This window comes from Phodopus roborovskii, unplaced genomic scaffold (genome assembly GCF_943737965.1).
Source record: "Phodopus roborovskii unplaced genomic scaffold, PHOROB, whole genome shotgun sequence".
NCBI classification, from domain to species: domain Eukaryota; kingdom Metazoa; phylum Chordata; class Mammalia; order Rodentia; family Cricetidae; genus Phodopus; species Phodopus roborovskii.
The window spans coordinates 1,835,594-1,854,454 of NW_026126646.1; the positions used below are offsets into that span (position 1 = coordinate 1,835,594).

Below are 18,861 nucleotides of genomic sequence, written 5' to 3' on the forward strand. Positions count from 1 at the left end.
GAGGAAGTCAGGTCTCTCCTTTTTACAAAGATTTTTATCATGCATGTGTGCTTGCAGGCCAGGAGGAGGCACCAGATCTCACTACAGATGGTTGTGAGCCAGCATGTGGGTGCTGGGAACTGAACTCAGGACCTCGGGAAGAGCAGTCACGTGCTCTTAACCGCTGAGTCATCTCTCCAGCCCTGCATTCTGTTATGTTAAATTTGTTTAACTCTGTGAAGCTGTGTTACTTTCCTGTCTAAAATACCTGACTGGTCTAATAAAGACATGAATGGCCACTAGCTAGGCAAGAGAGGGATGGGCAGGGCTGCCAGGCAGAGAGGGTAAACAGGGGGAGGAAAGGAGAAGGAAGAGGGAGGAGAGAAAAGGAGGAGAGGAAGATACCAGGAGTAGCCACCCAACCACACCACCAGCCACGGAGTAGGAAGGGAAGAAAGAGATAGAGGATAGAGAAAAGTAAAAGCCCAGAGGCAAAAAGTAGATGGGATAATTTAAGTTAAGAAGAGCTGGCTAGAAATAAACCAAGCTAAGGCCAGGCATTCATAAGTAAGAAAAAGTCTCTGTGTATTTATTTGGAAGCTGGGTGGCAAGCCTCCAAAGAGAAAAACAACTACAGATGTGGGGGGGAGGGGCAGCAGGGGTGGAGCAGCGGGAGTGGGGGTGGGGCAAGGGGGTGGGGCAAGGGGGTGGGGCAAGGGGATAGGGGGGCGGTGGGGGTGGGGGGGAGTGGGGCAGCGGGGTCTTTTTCCCTAATGTCAGTCTTTGAAATACACTTCCCCCTGGGGCTGGAGAGACTGCTCAGCAGTCAAAGCCCTGGCTGCTCTTCCAAAGAACTGGGTTCAGTTCCCGGCACCCATAGAGCAGCCCACAGCTGTCTGTAAACCCAGTCCAAGTGGATCTGGCATTCTCACACAGACACACATGCATGCAAAAACCAATGTACATTTTTTAAATCTTTTTTCTAAGGGAAAGCAAGAAAAATTGATATATTTCCCTCTGCAACCTCCGTGTCCTCAACTATGTCCCTCAGAATATAGCAAAGAAGGGCTATTTAAAGTGAAAAAGTGGCTGGAGAGACGGCTTGGTGGTCAAGGCCTCTTGTGGCTCCTGCAAAGGACAGCGTTTGATTCCTAGTGTCCACATTGCTGTAATTCCAGTGCCTGGGGTATTCGCTGCCTTCTTCTGGCCATTTGGGGCACTACAAACATGCACACAGACACATACAGGCAAAAAACACACACACACACACACACACACACACACAAACGAAATTTTTAAAAAATAAAGAGGTACAAAAGAATAGTAACACAGAATTTTTAAAAATGAAAATTTCCAAAATCACTTTATTGCTTTCTAAAGGGAAGTTGACTGATTCATAACTTAGATCAAAGCAAATGATTTTCTCTTTTTCGGTGCTGGGGACCAAACCCAGGGTCAGGGCAGGCACCCTGTCACTAAGCAGTGTCCCCAGCCCCCAGATTTAAGTGATTTCCAGGAGGCTGTCAAAGGCTTGATTCTTTTCATGTCCGGGTCCATTTCCGCCAGTGATGTCACCTGCGCCTCTTCTCTTCCATCGGATGTAGCTCACTTCCTTTTATGGCTGGTAATCCCCCTGAGTTAATGAAACCCTCACTGCAGTCAGCAAGGAGACCCAATTCCAGGATTCCTTAGAGACAGGCCAGGTGAGCCCCTAGGGCCAGTGTGACAATCCCAGGTCATTAAACGCGCTTTCTCTTCAAGTATGAGAGCTTCTCATCAGTCCCTTTTTTATGCCAATGGGAACCGTGGACTAGAACATATCAATTAAAAAAGAAGAATTAAGCAGGGCTTGGTGGTGCATGCCTTTAAACCCAACCCTTGGGAGACAGAGGCATGGAGGCCTCAGACTTGGCGGTCAGCCTGGTCCACAGAGGGAGTTCTAAGACAGCCAGAGGCATGTAAAGAAACACAGTCTCTCAGGAGCAGGAGGGGGAGAAGAAGAGAATTATTAGAGGCTTACAGAGAGAACAAGCTGGTAAAGTGCTGGGTCCTGCACAGCTTGGCCCTGGAAACTTGACCCAAGCAACAAGAGAAGGAAGACAGAACAAACACAGGGGAAAGCTGGGGTTGTGTGAGCTGTGCTCACTCTGGTGGAGTGCACCTTCTACGCACAACCCAGACTCTCAGTGTGTTCATTACAGTCAGCTTAGAAGGAGGCAGTAGCTAGGGTCAGCAGCAAGAGGTCTGTTGGGAGCAGGGTCAGGCTGTGGACATCTGGAGGAGGAAGCTGCCTTTGCCAGCGTTTTCATACACTGGTCAGTTGTTGATAAACACGCAGTACTTGTACAACTCCGCCAACACTCACACGCAGACCGGAGGAAGGCTGTGCCGTCCTCTGACCCTACTTTGGGGAAGGCTTTGCTGTCATCATGGCTCTGAGGATTTGATTATCAGACACAGCTGTGCCCAGGTGAGACAACACACATCCACTCAGGGCTTCATCCATTCCTTACGTGTTCACTCAAGGATTTCTCAGCTCTCCAAAATAAGGGCCTGCCATGCAAGCATTGGGGTCTGAGCCCCGCTCCTCAGCACTCATGGAAAGCTGGCTGCTGTGGCTGCTGCTGTGACCCAGTGGCCTGGGCACTAGCGGGATGTAAACAGCCAGCCTAGCCAAGGTGCAGCTTCAGTGAGAGACTATCTCAGAAAAAAAAAGGTGGAGAGCCAGGCATGGTGCCACACACCTTTAATTCCAGCACTAGGGAGGCAAAAACATATTGATCTCTTAGTCTGAGGCTAGCCTGGTCTATATAGCAAATTCCAGTCCACACAGAGCTACATGGTGAGATCCTGTCTGAAAAAATTAGATGAGGAGCAACTAAAGACACATTCAGAATGACCTCAGGCTTCCATACCCAAGCTCACATGTGTACACACCACACCCACCACACCCACATACACGTGTGCATATACCGCACACATACATACACACTCACGTGTGTACATATACCATACACACACACTTTTAAAAGAGATTAGGTTTAAATGATCAAATTTGGAAGGGTCTCATGGAAACAGAGGATGCAGAGCTGGCTGGTCTTAGCCCTCCCTCTGTGTGTGTGTGTGTGTGTGTGTGTGTGTGTGTGTGTGTGTGTGTGTAGCATGCAGGAGCACTAAGTCACATCCCAAGCCCTCTGACCTGCGACCTGATCCCTTGATATGGTCGGTTTAGAAATGATCACATGAAATGGTATTATCAGTTCATATGATCAAGCAGGATGCAATTCCACAGAAGCGTGCAGTGCCGTGTGGGCCATTCAACATGGCTGAGTGGACCTGCTCATGGCTATATAGGAGTCTGGGTCTGAAGGAAGAGCAAAATGGTTACCTGTCCTCTGCACTTTCATCAGCACAGGGCACAATTCTTGAGGTCCCCTGGGTGGGTGTGAGGAGTGAGGCCCCTGCTGCAAAGTGGGCCTGTAGACACCAGGGAGCACCCTGGTCTGGGTGAGAATCTAGGGCATGTGCACTCTCTCCTGAGGGCAAGTTAAAGAGACTTCCATGGAAAGTGCTTGAGATGTGGGATACAGAATGCCAAACGGTCTCTTGGTACATGTTGCAAGAATAGTGAAAATTAAATAAAAATTTAAAAGTTAAGAACAGTGAAAATTTTTAACAAGGAAAATGAAACCCTGGGAAATGATGGAACAAAGAGATGGGTCAGTGAGTGAGTCTAATCGCTCTCTGGTCCACCTTCATTGGCGTGAACCACATGTCAGACATCACGCTAGGAATAGATGTCAAAGTTGTGAGTGTGTACTGGCTGCTTTTGTGTGTCAACTTGACACAAGCCAGAGTCATCAGAGGAAGGAGCCACAGTAGAGTAAATGACTCAGAGAGATCCAGCTGTAAGGTGTTTTCTCATTTAGTTATCAGTGGGGGAGGGCACAGCCCATGCTGGATGGAGCCATCCCTGAACTATTGGTCCTGGGTTCTATAAGAAGGTGGGCTGGGGGTGCTGCTGAGCACTGGCTGCTCTTCAGAGGACCTGGGTTCAATTCCCAGCACCCACATTGTGGTTCACAACCATCTATAACTCCACTTCCAGGGGACCTGATGCCCCTCTCCTGAAAGACCTCCATGGGCACATACACATGCTCAGGTCCACACATCAAAGAAATCTTAAAAGGAGGAGGAGGAACAACAGCAGCCAGGTGGTGGTGGCACACACCTTTAAACCCAGCACTCAGGAGCAAGAGGCAGAGGCAGATGGAACTCTGTGAGTTCCAGGCCAGCCTGGTCCACAGAGTGAGTTCCAGGACAGGTTCCAAAGCCACAGAGAAACCCTATTGCAGAAAAAAATGAAAAGTGGGCTGAGAAAACCATGGGAAGCAAGCCAGTAAGCAGCTCCCTCCATGGCCTCTGCATCAGCTTCTGCCTCCAGGTTCCTGCCCTGTGTGAGTTCCTTCCTGACTTCCTCCAGTGATGAACAGCAATGCTGAAGGGCAAGCCTAATAAACCCTTTCCTCCCCTAGCCTGCCTGTTGGTCATAGTGTTTCATCATAGCAATAGAAATCTTAACTAAGACAAATTGGTACCAGCATTGTGGGGTATTGCTGGGACACACCTGTTTTGGGGAGAACTGTGGAAGGATTTTGGAACTTTGTGCTAGAAAAGCCATTGAGTGTTGGGGCCTCAATGAGATGCTATGTTGGAGCTTGGAAGATAACAATATTGAGAGAGATGCAGTTTAAAGACAAAAGAGCCATCTGTTACTTTGAATTAAGATCCTGCGGTTCAGGATAGCTGGGATAATCAGCTGTGATTAACAAGATACCAGAACTACTAAGGCAAAATTTTGCTTTGCTAGGGTACTTAATGCTGGTTGGCTGGAGCTAAGAAATTAGCGGTGATTAATAAGAGACCAGCATCGCTGAGGTGAAATCTTCTGGAAAGCGTTTCCTGAGAACCCAGAGAAGCTGTGTTCCAGAGGCCAAGGTTGTATTTCATGCTGGCAGCTAGACTTGGTCATGTGTAAGAGTCACCTGGGTGGTGCTGATTTTGAAGGCATGAAGGGGCCATGGAGAGCCGCTGAGGCGTGGCACTGTGAGAGGCCAGGAGGGGCCATTGGTGAAGGCACAGCCTCAGGGGCAGTTGAAGGCCCAGGACTGAAAATAATGCAAAGTAGTTGAGCCTTGGCACCATGCAGAGACCCTATGAGAGGCTGTTGGTGAAAGTGCAGCCCAGTTGCAGCAGAGACCCCCGCATTTTGGAGATGCCATTACCGTGGGATATCCATCGTAAACAGAAGCAGCAATGGAGAGGATGATGTTGGGAACTAGAAGGCAATGTGTGTGTACTGTAGAGGACAGAGCCGGAGAAGAGATCCAAGTGCTTGGAGGGAGCCTGGAAGAAGATGGTGAGTGGATCCAGACACCGGGCAGTTGGCAATGCTTTGCTGTGGCTGTGGGTCGGGGGTTAAAATGGGCCTTAATTTGTATGTGGGTTGGTAGAGCTGTGGTTTTTAAAGTGGTCTGGGAGTGGGTTTGTAATGCAGGAGAAGGGAGGGAGAGGTTCTTGAGAGACAATCTCACTTGGCATGGTAAAGCTAAGGAGGATACACACATCCAAGAGTTTGTGGGTTATCTTTGTCACCCAGTTCTCCCTCCTCCAACTATAGTCAAGAGATGGTACCCACTGAGATGGGAGGGACAAGTGCTGGCCATCTTCTCCTGCCCTGCCCATCCACGTTGACCATGTGAGTATTCCTGCCTTGAAATGGCATTCCTTCCCTCTCTATTGCTAGAAGAGACCAGCCAGAGAAGGGAAGAACACTGAGGTCCACAAGTCACACAAAAGGAGTAAGAGTTGATGTCACTTACACTTATCAGTAAATTGTGGGAAATTGGCTTCCACTACTCTCTGGTTGAGGGGCTGGGTCTGACGGTAGATATTATGAAGGGTCTCATTGTTCTTATTCTTAATAGTATTCTCCAGCTTCAATACCTGCAGGCAACACCAAGTGACTTATGATGGGGAAAGCTCTGGGAAATGTAAGAGCACTGGGTTAGTGGTTGGATAGATGCTCCCATGTGTATGATGCTGGCAGAGCCAGACAACCTCGAGTGCAGCGGTCCTGAGTGGTCAGCCAGCCTTTACTCTGGCTCTTACCCATCCATCCGTTCATCTTCCCAGGTGTCTCGTGCCTTGTCTTCTTATATAAGTACTTGCTGAACAGAACAAAGGCAATAGGTAGTAGAAACATACCAAGTGGTAAGGTAAGCTCAGTGTTTGCTTTTCTAAAAACGTATTCTGTCTACATCCTTGAAGTACTTTTTTTTCTGCATGCAAAAGTTTGGGCTCTTTATTTCCCTCCTAGAGGGAGTTTGAGTTTCCTGCCCTCTCTCTGTGGCTATGGCTAACTCTCTTTATATAAATACATATGTATGTATGTATGTATGTATGTATGTATGTATGTATGAATGATATATTTGCTTGTGTGTGTATTTCTTTATTTATTCATTTATTTTTGTAGCCCTGGCTGTCCTGGAACTCACTCTGTACAGACCAGGCTGGCCTTGAACTCAGGGATCTGCTGCTTCTGCCTCCCAGGTGCTGCCACCCACCCTGGCTGAGTCTCTCCTGGAACCTGAGAGATCTGATAGGTCTCTACCCACCCTCCATCTCAGCTACTTTGCTCATTTCTACCTCTGTTCCTCTTTGGGCCATGGTTGGACTATTTTCCCACCTCTGTCTTTCAATTTACTTATTGTCTCTTGAATTAAATCTAACGTGCTGTTAAACCCATTTAATTGCCAGTTGTGGTTAATACAGTTTCATCCCGAAAAATCCTGCTTGTTTTTTATCTCCAAGTCTGGTTGACCATTTCATACTTTTTGTCCTTTCGCTGTATTTCTTCTGTGTTTAAATCTCTCATGTGTTTATGCACATCAGATATTCTGACATGATTTGACTGGTAATCCCCTGACTTGGTTTTGGGATTTCCCCCACAGTGCTGGGGATCTAACCTAAGACCTTGTTGTGCTGGACAAGTATTCCTGAGCCTTTGGGGGTTTCGTTTGTTTTGTTTAAACAAATATTTGGACTCCAGGCTGGCTTGAACTTACTGTGTGTCCAAGGCTGGCCTAGAGCTCTCTAACCTCTTGCCTTAGCCTTCACTGAGGCAAATGAACCCGTCTGGCCTCCGAGGAGCTAAGCAAGCTTCTTTCTAGTAACATGACTAGTTGAATCCTTCCAGATCGAGATTTAAGTTGGATTCTTCCAGAGATAATTGGCCCATCCTTTGTCACATCTCTGGGGACACTTCCAGCCTACTAATTAACATTTTGTGGGGGAGGGTCCTTACCTAGTGGAAGCCTTTTCTATCTTCTCCTGAAGAAGAGAAATGAAGTTTAAGGGAAAGGAATATTTGTTTCTGAGGGAAAATAATCAAACTAAGAGAATATTAGATTTGCTTGGTAGCTTCAGTATTCAATTCAACAGATGCATAATATGTCCCCAAATGATGTTGTCTATTCACTAAAGTCAAGAACCACTCAGAGCTGGGTGAGGTGGCTCATGCCTGTAATCTAACATTCAGGAAGATGAGGCAGGAGGATTGCCATGACAGGATTTCAGAGTGAGACCCTGTCAGGAGGAGGAGGCAGGGGGGGGAGGAGAAGGGGAGGAGGGAAGGAAGGAAGGAGGGAAGGAAGGAAGGAGGGAAGGAGGGAAGGAAGGAAGGAATGAAGGAAGGAAGGAGGGAGGGAAGAAGGGAGGGAAAGAGGGAAGGAAGGAAGGAGGGAAGGAGGGAAGGAAGGAGCGAAGGAAGGAAGGAGCGAAGGAGGGAGGGAAGGAAGGAAGGAGGGAAGGAAGGAGGGAAGGAAGGAGGGAAGGAGGGAAGGAAGGAAGAGGTTAGGTTGGTAGGTATATAGGCGGGCTGGTTGGTAGGCTCGTAGATATATAGGTAGATAGAATGGTAGGTTAATAGGTATGTTGGTTGGTAAGTAGGTTGGTAGGCTGGTTTCTAGGTAGGTTTGTAGGTTGGTTTATAGGTTGGTAGGTTGGTTTGTAAGTTGGTAGTTTGTTAAGTAGATAGGTAAGTAGGTTGGTATGATGGGAGATGTCATTCTGTAATTATGTTTCTCATACTGGTTAATGAATAAAGCACTGTTGGCCAATAGGAAAGCTGGATAGGTGGGACTAGGAGACAAGGAGGAAAGACAGTAGGAAGGAGGAGTCAACATGGAGAGTCTGGAGAGAGCAGGACGCCAGCCGGCTCTCTGGTAAGACCACATGGAAATACATAGAAATGGGTTAATAATTAAGACAGAGCTAGCCGATAAGAAACTAGTACCTGGCCAACAGCATTATATCAAATACAGAGTCTTGGTGTGTTAATTGGGGCTGGCGTGGTAGTGGGACAAGACCGGCGGCGGGCGGAAAAACCATACTCCTTACATTGGTAGGTATGTAGGTTAGTAGATAAGACAAGTTAGTGGGTAGATAGGTAGGTAGGTAGGAAGGTAGATAGGTTGGTTGTAGGTGTGTAGATTGGTAGGTAAGGCAGGTTGGTAGGTAGATAGGTAAGGTAGGTTGATAAGTAGATAGGTAGATAGGTAGGTTGGTAAGTAGATTGGTGTGTAGGTTGGTAGATAGGTAGGTAAGTTGGTAGATAGAAAGGTAGGTTGGTAGGTAGATTGGTAGGTAGGTTGGTAGATAAGTTGGCTGACTTGTGTGCCTGAACTACTTTTTATTATTATGAAGGACAATGGACAACTAACAGATAGAGCAATTCTGCTCAAACTGAGTACAGGGCTGGAGAGGTGGTCAGTGGTTAAGAGCACTGGCTGCTCTTGCAGAGGACCTGAGTTCTGTTTCCAGCACCCACATAGCAGTGTCTAAGTTCCTGGGACTCTGAAGCCCTCCTGCATGTGCATGGTACACAAAGATGTACTCCAGAGACAGACATACACTTGGGTGAGCACACATACAAACTGAAATTAACTAATTTTTTTAAAGATAGAATATAAAGCTGTGTTTTAACATGACAAGTCCTTGGCCTTGGCCTTGGGTTCATGAGATGCTAGAATGTAAACTGCCCAAGACCTAGGTGAGGACATAGCCAAACCTGCCTGGGAACATTTGTCTTCACAAATGGCTTCACAAATGGCTTTCCCATGGCTCAGACTCCAGACCTTTCACTACATCGAATCCAAGCTCCTTGGATCAGCTGGTGCCTCCAACACCCATGCTCACCTCACTGGCTGAAGGTTACCCACAATTCCACCGGGGTGGGGACGGGGAGTATTTGTCCTGGCTAGAGTCATCTGAAAGGAGGGCACCTCAGTTGAGGAAATGCCTCCATTTCCTCCATTTCCAGCTATGGGGCCTTTTCTTAATTAATGATTGATGGGGGAAGGCCCAACCCATTGTGGGTGGGGCCATCCCTGGGCTGGTGGTTCTAGGTTCTATAGGAAAGCAGGCTGAGCAAGCTATGGGAAGCAAGCCAGTGAGCAGCACTCCTCCATGGCCTCTGCGTCAGCTCCTGCCTCCAGGATCCTGTCCTGCTCCAGTTCCTAACCTGACGTCCTCCAGTGATGGACAGTGCTGTGGAAAGGTAAGCTAAACAAGCCCTCTCCTCCCCAAGTTTCTTTGATCGTGATGTTTCATCACAGCAATAATATCCCTAACTAAGACAGTATCAGATCCTGTCTTAGAAGCGGGTGGGCTTCTGGAAGTTCCTTTACCAGCCAGACAGACAAAGGGAAGCTTTGACAAAGTGGTACAGCTGTTACCTGGGCCTTAGAGAGCTTGACGGAATCTTGAAACACGAACCACTTGACATTCTCTGTGCAGGGAGGGGTGGTGAGTGAGCCTTTGTAGACGAAGTAGTGTCGCGTGTCTCCAGGGAACAAGTCCTGAATGTTAATGTTTGTCAGAGTCGTGATTTCTCCTAAGAGAGAGAAGACAGGGTATGGAGTGGGAAGGAGTGTTCAAGTCCCCCCCTGCCCCTAAGGTACAGAATAAAAGAGCTAGTGACAGAAAACCTGTCGTCCCCCCCCCCCCCCCCGTTTACTGCGCCAGAGATGAGATAGAGCAGAGAACCGGGCCTGGAAGATGTCCAGGAATTCAAAACCAACCAGGTGACTAGGGGAGACTAGAAAAGCTCAGCAGTTAAGAGCATGTCCTGCTCTCCCAGAAGCCCCTAATGCAGCTCCCAGCACCAATGTCAGAAGAATCGCTCTGCCTGGAACTCCAGCTCCAAGGAGCAGAGCTAAAGCTGCTGGACTCTTGGGACACTCAGCTTGTTAGAAGGGCTTGGGATCTGAATCTGGTCCTGGGTGACTGTGGAACACGCACTCTTGACTGCTGAGTCGTCTCTTTCCCCTCTGAACAGAATACTTTTCTTTATTTTTATTATATCTGTACGAGGGGTTTTTGCCTGCACACGTGTATATACCGTGTGCATGCCTGGTGCCCAGCGAGGTCAAAAGAGGGCTTCAGATCCCCTGAAACAGGAGTTAGCAGACAGTTGTGAGCCCCAAGGAGGTGCTGGGAATCAAACCTAGGGCCTCTGCAAGAGCGGCGAGTGCTCTGAACCACTGAGTGCGCCTGAGCACACAAGCACTCATATACGTTAATAAAAAACCTGTATTTAAGGGCTGGAGAAGAACATATATACACAGGTTTCTCAGAGGTATGTTTCCCTCCTAAACCTACAGTGGGAAGGGCTGGGTCAAGGTCCCTCAGCCAAAGAGCTCCAAACCTCCCTCCGAAGAGAGAGCCCAGGCGTGGCTTCCCTTCTCATCCCACACTCAATCCTCTTCTCTGTGGTGGGCGTTCCTTACCTGGATACTGGATGTTGAGCAACTCAGAAATGATGGGGCTGTAGTTGGTGTTTTCCGCATACTCATCGATCTGGGGAGAAGTATAGAGCCCTCAGGACGAGGGATAACTACCCCACCACTGGCTGCTTGGTTCCCTAGCTGGGAAGGCTGAGCAAGAAAACGGGGCAGTCCGGCTCAGCTAGGCTGGGGAGACAAGATGAAGCTCCTTGCTCCAAGTAAGTACCTGGGCTCTGTCCTCAGGGCTTCTGGCAGACAAGATGTCCCAGGCCAAACTGCTCCTGCAGCCCTATTGCTGGAACATTCTTTCATATGAGTGTTGATTTCATTGACGTATTTTAGTAGGTGTCAGAGTTTGCCTGTGTGTCCCTGTGTTCACGTGTGCACACTTGCCATCTGCATGCAGTGCCCACGGAGCCCAGAAGAGGGCACCACACCCATTGAAACTGAGGTCGCAGTAGGTTATGAGAAGTCATGTGGGTACTGGGAACTGAACTCCCACCCTCTGCAAGAGCAACAGTTAATGTTTAGGTTTTTTGAGAATTTGATTGCTATTTAAATTTGTTTTAGATTTATTTATTTTAATTTTATGAGTATGGGTGTTTTGCCTGCATGTGTGTCTGTGTACTGTGTGCATGCCTGGTGCCCTCAGAGGCCAAGAGAAGACATTCGATCTCCTGGAACTGGTTGTGAGAGCTGAGACTGGAACCTGGCTCCTCCAGGGCTCTCAATGCCTGAGCCATCTCTCCAGCCCGATCCCTGCCTGCTCCTATTCACCTATCTGAAGTCCATCACGTGGATTTTCTCAGAAATACATCACTGGCGCCTTAGCCTGGCTGCACGGAGGCTTCACATAGCCCAGCACTCGTAGTTTGGGTCTAGTCAACCCTTCTGGAATCCCAGGTCTTCTGAATCATCTCATCACCCAGGGTTCATGACACAGGAGTGAGCAAGGGCTGGAGAAAGGCCCACGCTGCATTGAGGGGCTTCCCTGGGGGTCTGCGATGCACTGAGGGGCTTCCCTGGGGGCCCATGCTGCATTGAGGGGCTTCCCTGGGGGTCCATGCTGCACTGAGGGAGCTTCCCTGGGGGTCCGCGCTGCACTGAGGGGCTTCCCTGGGGGTCCGCGCTGCACTGAGGGGCTTCCCTGGGGGTCCGCGCTGCATTGAGGGAGCTTCCCTGGGGTTCGTGCTGCACTGAGGGGCTTCCCTTGGAAAGCTGAAGGGGGAATTGAGAGAGGTGACAAGAAGATAAAGTCACTCAGACAGCACGCCTCATCTGGACATGAGGGCTTAGCAGCCTGCGTGTAGACACACACCATAGTTCCAGCCCTACCTCCATTAAGACCGCAACCACAGCCAACCCATCGGACTGATTCCTGGCTTCATCATAGCTCCCGTACTTGGAGTTGAAGTGAACAAAGTGAGCCTGTGTGAGGAAAGCAGGTAGGTTGAGGGCGATGTATGCTGACTGCAAACTCTCAAGGGTTCCAGGGGCAAAGGGAAGGAAGATGTTCCAGCTGAGGCCTCAGACGACCCCTCACAAACAGCTGTGACCTCCCTTCTCCTGTGAAGCCTACCAGCCCCAACTGGCAAGACCAGCAACTTCTCCAGGAATGGAAAGAGGAGATTCTGGAAGGTAACAGTTCTGGTCTGCCTTGACCCAACCTCCCTCCTGACAGAGGCTGAAGCCACTATGCCCCCTCAGGCCTCTTGAGGAGAGTGAGCAGTGAACCCCTCCCTCAGGAAGTCAACTGGAAGCCTGAAATCAGCCCAAGGATGGATGCAGGCCAAAGAGGTAGGTGCTCTAAAACTCTTCATGCACGCACACACGCATGCACACACACACACACACACACACACACACACACACACGTACGCATGCACACACATGCAGTTGAAACAGAGGAATGTCAGCCACCATGCAGGGGAGAGACTCCTGCGGTGCTCTGAGTTTCTGGAGAGAGAGCCCATTTATGTTCCCTCACAAATCAGTGGTCAGTAGTAATTTCCCAATGAACTGAAAATAAATTCAACCACGGGGTGATTGAACCACCACAATTCCACCAAAATTGCACAAACTCCTGTCGGCTATTTCAGTAAGAGAGGGAGAGCCAGAGCGCCGGCTCAGTTGGTAAAAGCACTTGTGTGAGCATGAGCGATTGGGCTCAATCCTAGCACCCACAGGGAGGAACTGGGCACAGCTGTGCACGCCTGTACCATCAACGCTGAGGCAGTCACCTCTGAGGCAGTGGCTGCAGATAGGACCCCTGGGGTTCAGTGGCCAGCCAGTCTAGTTAAGAGGTGGGACCCAGACTCGGTGAGAGAGCCTGCCTCATAAACAAAATGAATGTATGATAGAGGAAGACAATGTCAACCCCTATTCTCCCCCCCCCACACACACACACACACTCACATGCATATACACATATACGACACCTGTATAACACAAACATGCAAAGACATATTCAAACAGAAAAGCAACGGGAGCTTGAAAGACAGGGGACCCTGGTGGGGTTATCACATACCTCTATCACACGCCTGATCCCATCGATGGTGTGCTCAGAGCCGCTGAGCTCAAAGAAGCCGCCGCCCCAGTGCAAGTGCATCTGTATTGCCCTGAACACGGTGCCCTCAGAGTCTGTTATCTGCATGGTGGGAGGCAGGGCTATCTGCACTGCAGGGGGCAGCACAGCACAGGGAGGCTCAGACTTGCCAATAAGCAGACCCCTGGGTCATCCCCCACCTCACACCCAAGGCAGCCCAAGCTGTTGTTGATGGATTAGACTGCTGTCTCCAAAGGGGAGGAGGACCCCTCTCTGTCAGAACCAAGTCAGGGCAGGACCACAGCCCAGCAGATCTGCCTGCTGGTCCTAGAAAATGGGAAAGCTCAGAAACTATACTGTCCAAAGTACATGCCTATACTCCCAGCCCATGGAGGCTGAGGCAGGAGGATTGCAGGCTGAGGCGTTGCTTCATGGCTCTCCCCATGCAGCCTCTTAGCTAGCCCATAGGAGAACCAACTCTGCTGGGCTCTGAGGTGGCTCCCTACTGGGCTCTAATACTCCTGTTTGTGGACAAGGAAGCTGACTCTGGGATAGAGAAGACTCCGTGTCATGCTGTGACTTGGGCAGAGGCAGAGCTAAGCTAAGAACTCAGTACATAGATCCCCAACTCTAATCTCATATGATGTGGCCTAACTTGTCCTCAACAGACAAGAAACCAAGTTACTCAGCCACCAGGACCACACAAGCTCTCGCTTGTCTTAGAACTTAATTTGACTGGGATTCTAACACTAAAATGTGAGGGTTTCATTGGAGGGAGAGGCCACTCCCCCTCACACCCTACAGACTTACTACAGGGACATTATTTGGGTCAAATGATTGGAGATATTCATCTCACTGGCACAGACCTTCCAAACAGTTTTGTCAGCCAGGCAGTGATGGCCCATACTTTTAATCCCAGCACTCAGGAGGCAGAGGCAGGCAGATCTCTGTGAGCTTGAGGCCAGCCTGGTCTACACAGTGAGTTTCAGGACAGCCAGGGCTACACAGAGAAACCCTGTCTGGGGGGGGGGGTTGACAGTATAGCCTGCCCTCCCCCAGGTTTGCCTAGCATGTGCAAGGCTTTAGGTTTTAACTATTAACCCTAAAAGTCCTAGAAAACATTAATGACAACAAAATTGTTCTGCAAAAGGCACTGGCCAGAGAATGAAAAGGTAAATGAAATGCCGCCAGAAAGGGTTTATAAACTGATCAAAGTCTACTGCAAGACTGAAGCAATGGCTCATAGGTTCAGAGAGCACTGGCTGCTCTTCCAGAGAACCTGGTTCATTCCCAGTTCCAGAGGAGCAGCGCCCTCTCCTGGCCTCAACAGGCACTGTACACAGGTAGTACACATAACACACCCAGGTAAACACTCATACACCAAAAAAAAATTTACAAAAAAATAAAGGACTCTTAAAATTCAAAAATAAAGCTGGGCATGGCTGTGCACACCTTTAATCCCAGCACTCAGGAGGCAGAGGAAGGTGAATCTCTAATTTCCAGCCCAGTCTGGTCTACAGAGAGAATTTCAGGACAGAAAACTGTCTCAAAAAAAAAAAAAAAAAAAAAAAAAAAAAAAAAAAATTCAACCACAAGAAAATGAGTATGTTGATTTTTTGAAAATCAGCAAAACACCTAAACAGATATGGAACCATAAAAGATATATAAGCTGGACAAGTCTGTGGTCCCAACACTCAAGGGGCCCAGGCAGAAGGATCACTTGTGCATAGTTTTAAACCAGACTGTACAACATGGAGAACTCCCTCCCCACATGTTACAGAAACTGATGGCTGGGCTTGAGAGATGCCTCAGTAATTAACAAGCATTGCTCTTGCAGAAGACCCAAATTCAATTCCCAGCATCCATGTGGGGTGGCTCCAGGAGGATCTGAGGCCCCTGGCGTCTAAGGGCACCTGCACAGACCCACACACAGGGATTGAGAGCATTGCCTACTCTTCCAAGGTCCTGAGTTCAAATCCCGGCAAGCACATGGTGGCTCACAACCATCTATAAAGAGATCTGGTGCCCTTTTCTGGCCTGCAGGGATACATGCGGGCAGAACACTGTACACCTAATAAATAGTTTGTAAATAAAAAGAAAATAATGAAGTAAATCTTTTAAAATCGATTATAAATTCATCCCAAAACTAGAACACAGACTTTGCATACACAGAGCCTTCCCAATACCTCAAAAAGATAGGGGCTTATTGGTAGTTTGTGGATCTCAGAAGTCCAGGCCACTTACAGACATGGCTCTGTTCTCCCTCTTACTAGTCACCCGACCCATAACTGGAATTTGGTTTTGTTGTCTCAGTGGGGCAATATGCACCTGTGCAGACAATAAACTGGTCCACCCAGAAACCAGGTATGCTACTGAGCACCAAGAAGGGACGAGAACCAAGCACCTGGGTCTGTGGCACTGGGCCATTAGTGCCGTGGCCTCCAGAGACCTGAAAATGGGCCTCCTTAGCCAAGCTTGGGGGTGCAGGCTAGCCTCAGACTCACAGAGATCCAACTGCCTCTGCCTTCTAAATGCTGGAATTAAAGTGTATGCCACCATGCCTGACAGTGTTATTATTATTGTTATTATTATCACTATCATCATCATTAATTTATTTGGGGCTGGGGCAGTGCCTGCCATGGAGCCTGCATGGAAGTCAGCCGACTTCTGAGAATAGGCTCTTTCGTGCCACAGTGTAGGCCCCGGGACTTGAACACAGGTTTTCAGGTTTCAAAACAGGTGCCTCTGAGGCGCTCACAAGTGTCTGAGATTAGACAGTTGCTGGCTGTCTCTGAAAAGTCCCCAGGGTTTCCAAGAGCTGGGCTCTGGGTCTCTGTACCTGCTGCTCCGGGCACGAGAGCTACAACCTGCTCCCCGCACAGACAGCCAGGCCCACCGGTGCCCCCTTACCTGTGTGGCCATTGTTAGTCATGGAGAACTCCAGATTGTCATCCTCGTAGCCCTTCAGGGTCAGCGGCTTCAAGGACCGGTTGAACCTCACCAGCCTTGCCTGCAGATTGATGGGCGACTGCTTCTGCCCTCCGCAGTCAGGGTAGTCCTTCGGCCAGTCGCTCTCCACTAGCCCAGGCCCTGCAACCAGAGAGTGGGGTGCAGCTCCCAGCTCCCCAGATGGGCCCCCTTCTTAGCAGGCTGGGGTCAGGGTCTTCTGGGGCAGCCTTCTGCAAGCAAGCATGGCTTCCAGAGGGCAGGCCGGGTCAGCTCTAAACTAAGCTGAGGACTTGGCTTGGGGTGTGGAAGGATGCTGTCTTCCAAGTCTTCCTTGCAGATGCTGGCACAAGGCCCTTAGCTGGTGACCACACCCAGGGGTCTGCTCTACAGATAGGCCCTAGGCCTCTCCCTTCCAGTGTTCACAGCTGATGAAAGCCCTGAAGGGGGCCTGGGCCTACCAATAGCCCTGACCTCATTTCCAGAGAACATAGCTTTCCTTCCAAGTCCCGAACTTGAGAGCCCAGATTCCTCTGCTGCTGGAACCTTCCCCAAATGGCAGCTGTTTGCTTGCTCTAGCCCCTTCTTTGGGCCTACAGGAAGGCCGAGACGTCACCTGGGTGACAACATGGATAGAGTCCCTGAGAAGGACCCTGTTAAAAGGGTGCTGCAGGCCTGTAACCCCAGCAACAGGGAGGTGGAGGCAAGAGGATCAAACGTACAAGGTCATCCTCAGCCACAAACCAAGTTCAAAGCCAGCCTAGGCTACATTCGATCCTGCCTTAGAATGCAGCGCAAAGACAACCGGATATATCCCTAGTCCCCGATCTCAGTGGGCTGAAATGAGGGGAGGGTGCTTTGTTTTCTGTTGTTTGGTTTTTTTAGAGGCAGGAGGCTCTTTTGAATCCAGGTGTTAACCTGTTTTATGGGACATCTTACTATGTTGTTCTGACAGGCCTTGAACTTGTGGCAATCCCCCTGTCTCAGTCTTTGGGAGTTTGGGATTACAGTCCTGTGACACTAGGTATAACTGAGCCCAGAGGATTAAGGCCAGCTTGGGCAATGTAATGAGATACTCTCTTTTAAAAAAGAGAGAGAAGGAGGGAAGGAGGAAGGGAGGCGGGAAAGGAGAGAGAGAAGAGAATGGGAAGGGGAGGGGAGGGAGCTGCAAAGTTTACCATTTGGGAGATGGTTAATAATTCTGGGGCAAGAGGAATGATGGCCAATCACTACAGACAGAGGACCACATCGCTGAGGGGTTTGGTTTTGGTTTTCAAGACAGGGTCTCTCTACATAACCCTGGCTACACTTGAACTCACTGTGTTAACCAGGCAGGTCTGGAACTCACAGAGATCCACCTGCCTCTGCTTGCTGAGTGCTGGGATTAGAGGCTTTCATCACCATGCCCAGCTCTGTTCAGTCTTTTGCAGTTGAGGACCCTTCAAGGGTAGCTTTGTGTGAGCATTTGTCTTATTCTAGGTAGGAATGGAGCTGCAGTCAGGCCTTCTTGGTTTACAGAGAACTTGATTCTCTTTCCATACGACCCAATAATGCAAACCAATTTTTAAACAATTCTTTCTTCGAAGCCAAATGCCAAGATCAAGGAAGGGCACACCCTCCTGTGACCAAGTGCTTTGGTCTGGGTCTCATAGGCATCGGGAAGATGCTGGGGAATGCTGTCTCTTCTCCTTCATTGGGGCTGAAAATCTGCTGTTTGTTCATTCAAAGATAGCAAAACGCATGTGAACCCAAAGAGCAGGACCCACGCCCAGCACAGATGGGTTGCCTTGTCACCCTGTCTGGAAGTGCCAGGTGTCTGCTTACCTGAATAGGTCCACTCTTGCTGGGCCTGGATGCTCAGGAAGAAGGAGGCCACCAAGGCCACCGGAACCCTCATGGTGGATGCTGAAGGCCTGAAAGCAGCAGGATCTCTGGGCAGCACCTCTTTTAAAAGCTCAGAAACCGTAAATAACAATTTACCAGGCCCAGCTGGCTGATCCGCCCTTGTGGCACCCACTGAACAACACCTCCCCACAATGGCCCTTCTGACTTGTGCCTTTTGCACGTGTCTGGCCTCCTCCCCGGGCATTACCATAGCCAATTAACCCATGTCTGGTTGTTGAACATCTTTGCAAACCCAGTCCAGGAGACACACAGAGCAGCCATTGTGGACTTTGAGTGATGAGTGATCCGTGGAGATGTGAGGAGCCTCAGGCACCTTCATTTGAAGACAGGGGCTTCCTGGAGGCTGGCATTTCCTCTGCCCTTTCTCCTGGCCGCTAAGGGGAATCACCAGAGTCTGAAGACCTTGCCAGATCCCAGGTGGTATTTCCTGTCTGTCCCAGAGTGGCCAGAAGAATAACCCTAACAAATTAGGATTGCTCCCTCCCCAGCCACCACTGGGGAGATAGTCTGGTATTCCAGCTTTGGGCAAGAAATGGAGGAGCCCAATTGGAGGCAGAGACAGGTTTGTCCTCTACCTAAATCAGTTTGGACCTTGGAGCCTGGCTCTTTAGTGACATCTCTCGCATGCCTTGGGGCCAC

At 49.4% G+C, this 18,861-nt stretch overlaps 2 protein-coding genes across 2 annotated transcripts in view; one reads left to right on the top strand and one right to left on the bottom strand.

The window, feature by feature from the left end:
* Positions 1-18,861, top strand: part of Gpr157 (G protein-coupled receptor 157) — a 162,933-nt gene that overhangs the window by 92,659 nt on the left and 51,413 nt on the right. The window lies entirely within an intron of this gene.
* Positions 1,719-18,214, bottom strand: Ca6 (carbonic anhydrase 6). Its single transcript, XM_051173881.1, has 8 exons — positions 18,142-18,214; positions 16,282-16,461; positions 13,354-13,502; positions 12,162-12,254; positions 10,830-10,899; positions 9,777-9,934; positions 5,862-5,985; positions 1,719-1,789 (listed from the first exon to the last, which is right to left on the bottom strand). Exons 1-8 carry the CDS (start codon positions 18,212-18,214, stop codon positions 1,719-1,721), a joined length of 918 nt encoding a protein of 305 aa, XP_051029838.1.

What these genes read in the sequence shown, in the direction of transcription:
- Ca6 (XM_051173881.1), bottom strand. Translation starts at nt 18,214, where the DNA reads ATGAGGGTTCCGGTGGCCTTGGTGGCCTCCTTCTTCCTGAGCATCCAG. An exon ending in GACTAACAATGGCCACACAG is followed by an intron (nt 13,503 to 16,281) that starts GTAAGGGGGCAC and finishes TGCCCCCTGCAG; the next exon opens with TGCAGATAGCCCTGCCTCCC. An exon ending in GCTCAACATCCAGTATCCAG is followed by an intron (nt 9,935 to 10,829) that starts GTAAGGAACGCC and finishes TCTCTCTCTTAG; the next exon opens with GAGAAATCACGACTCTGACA.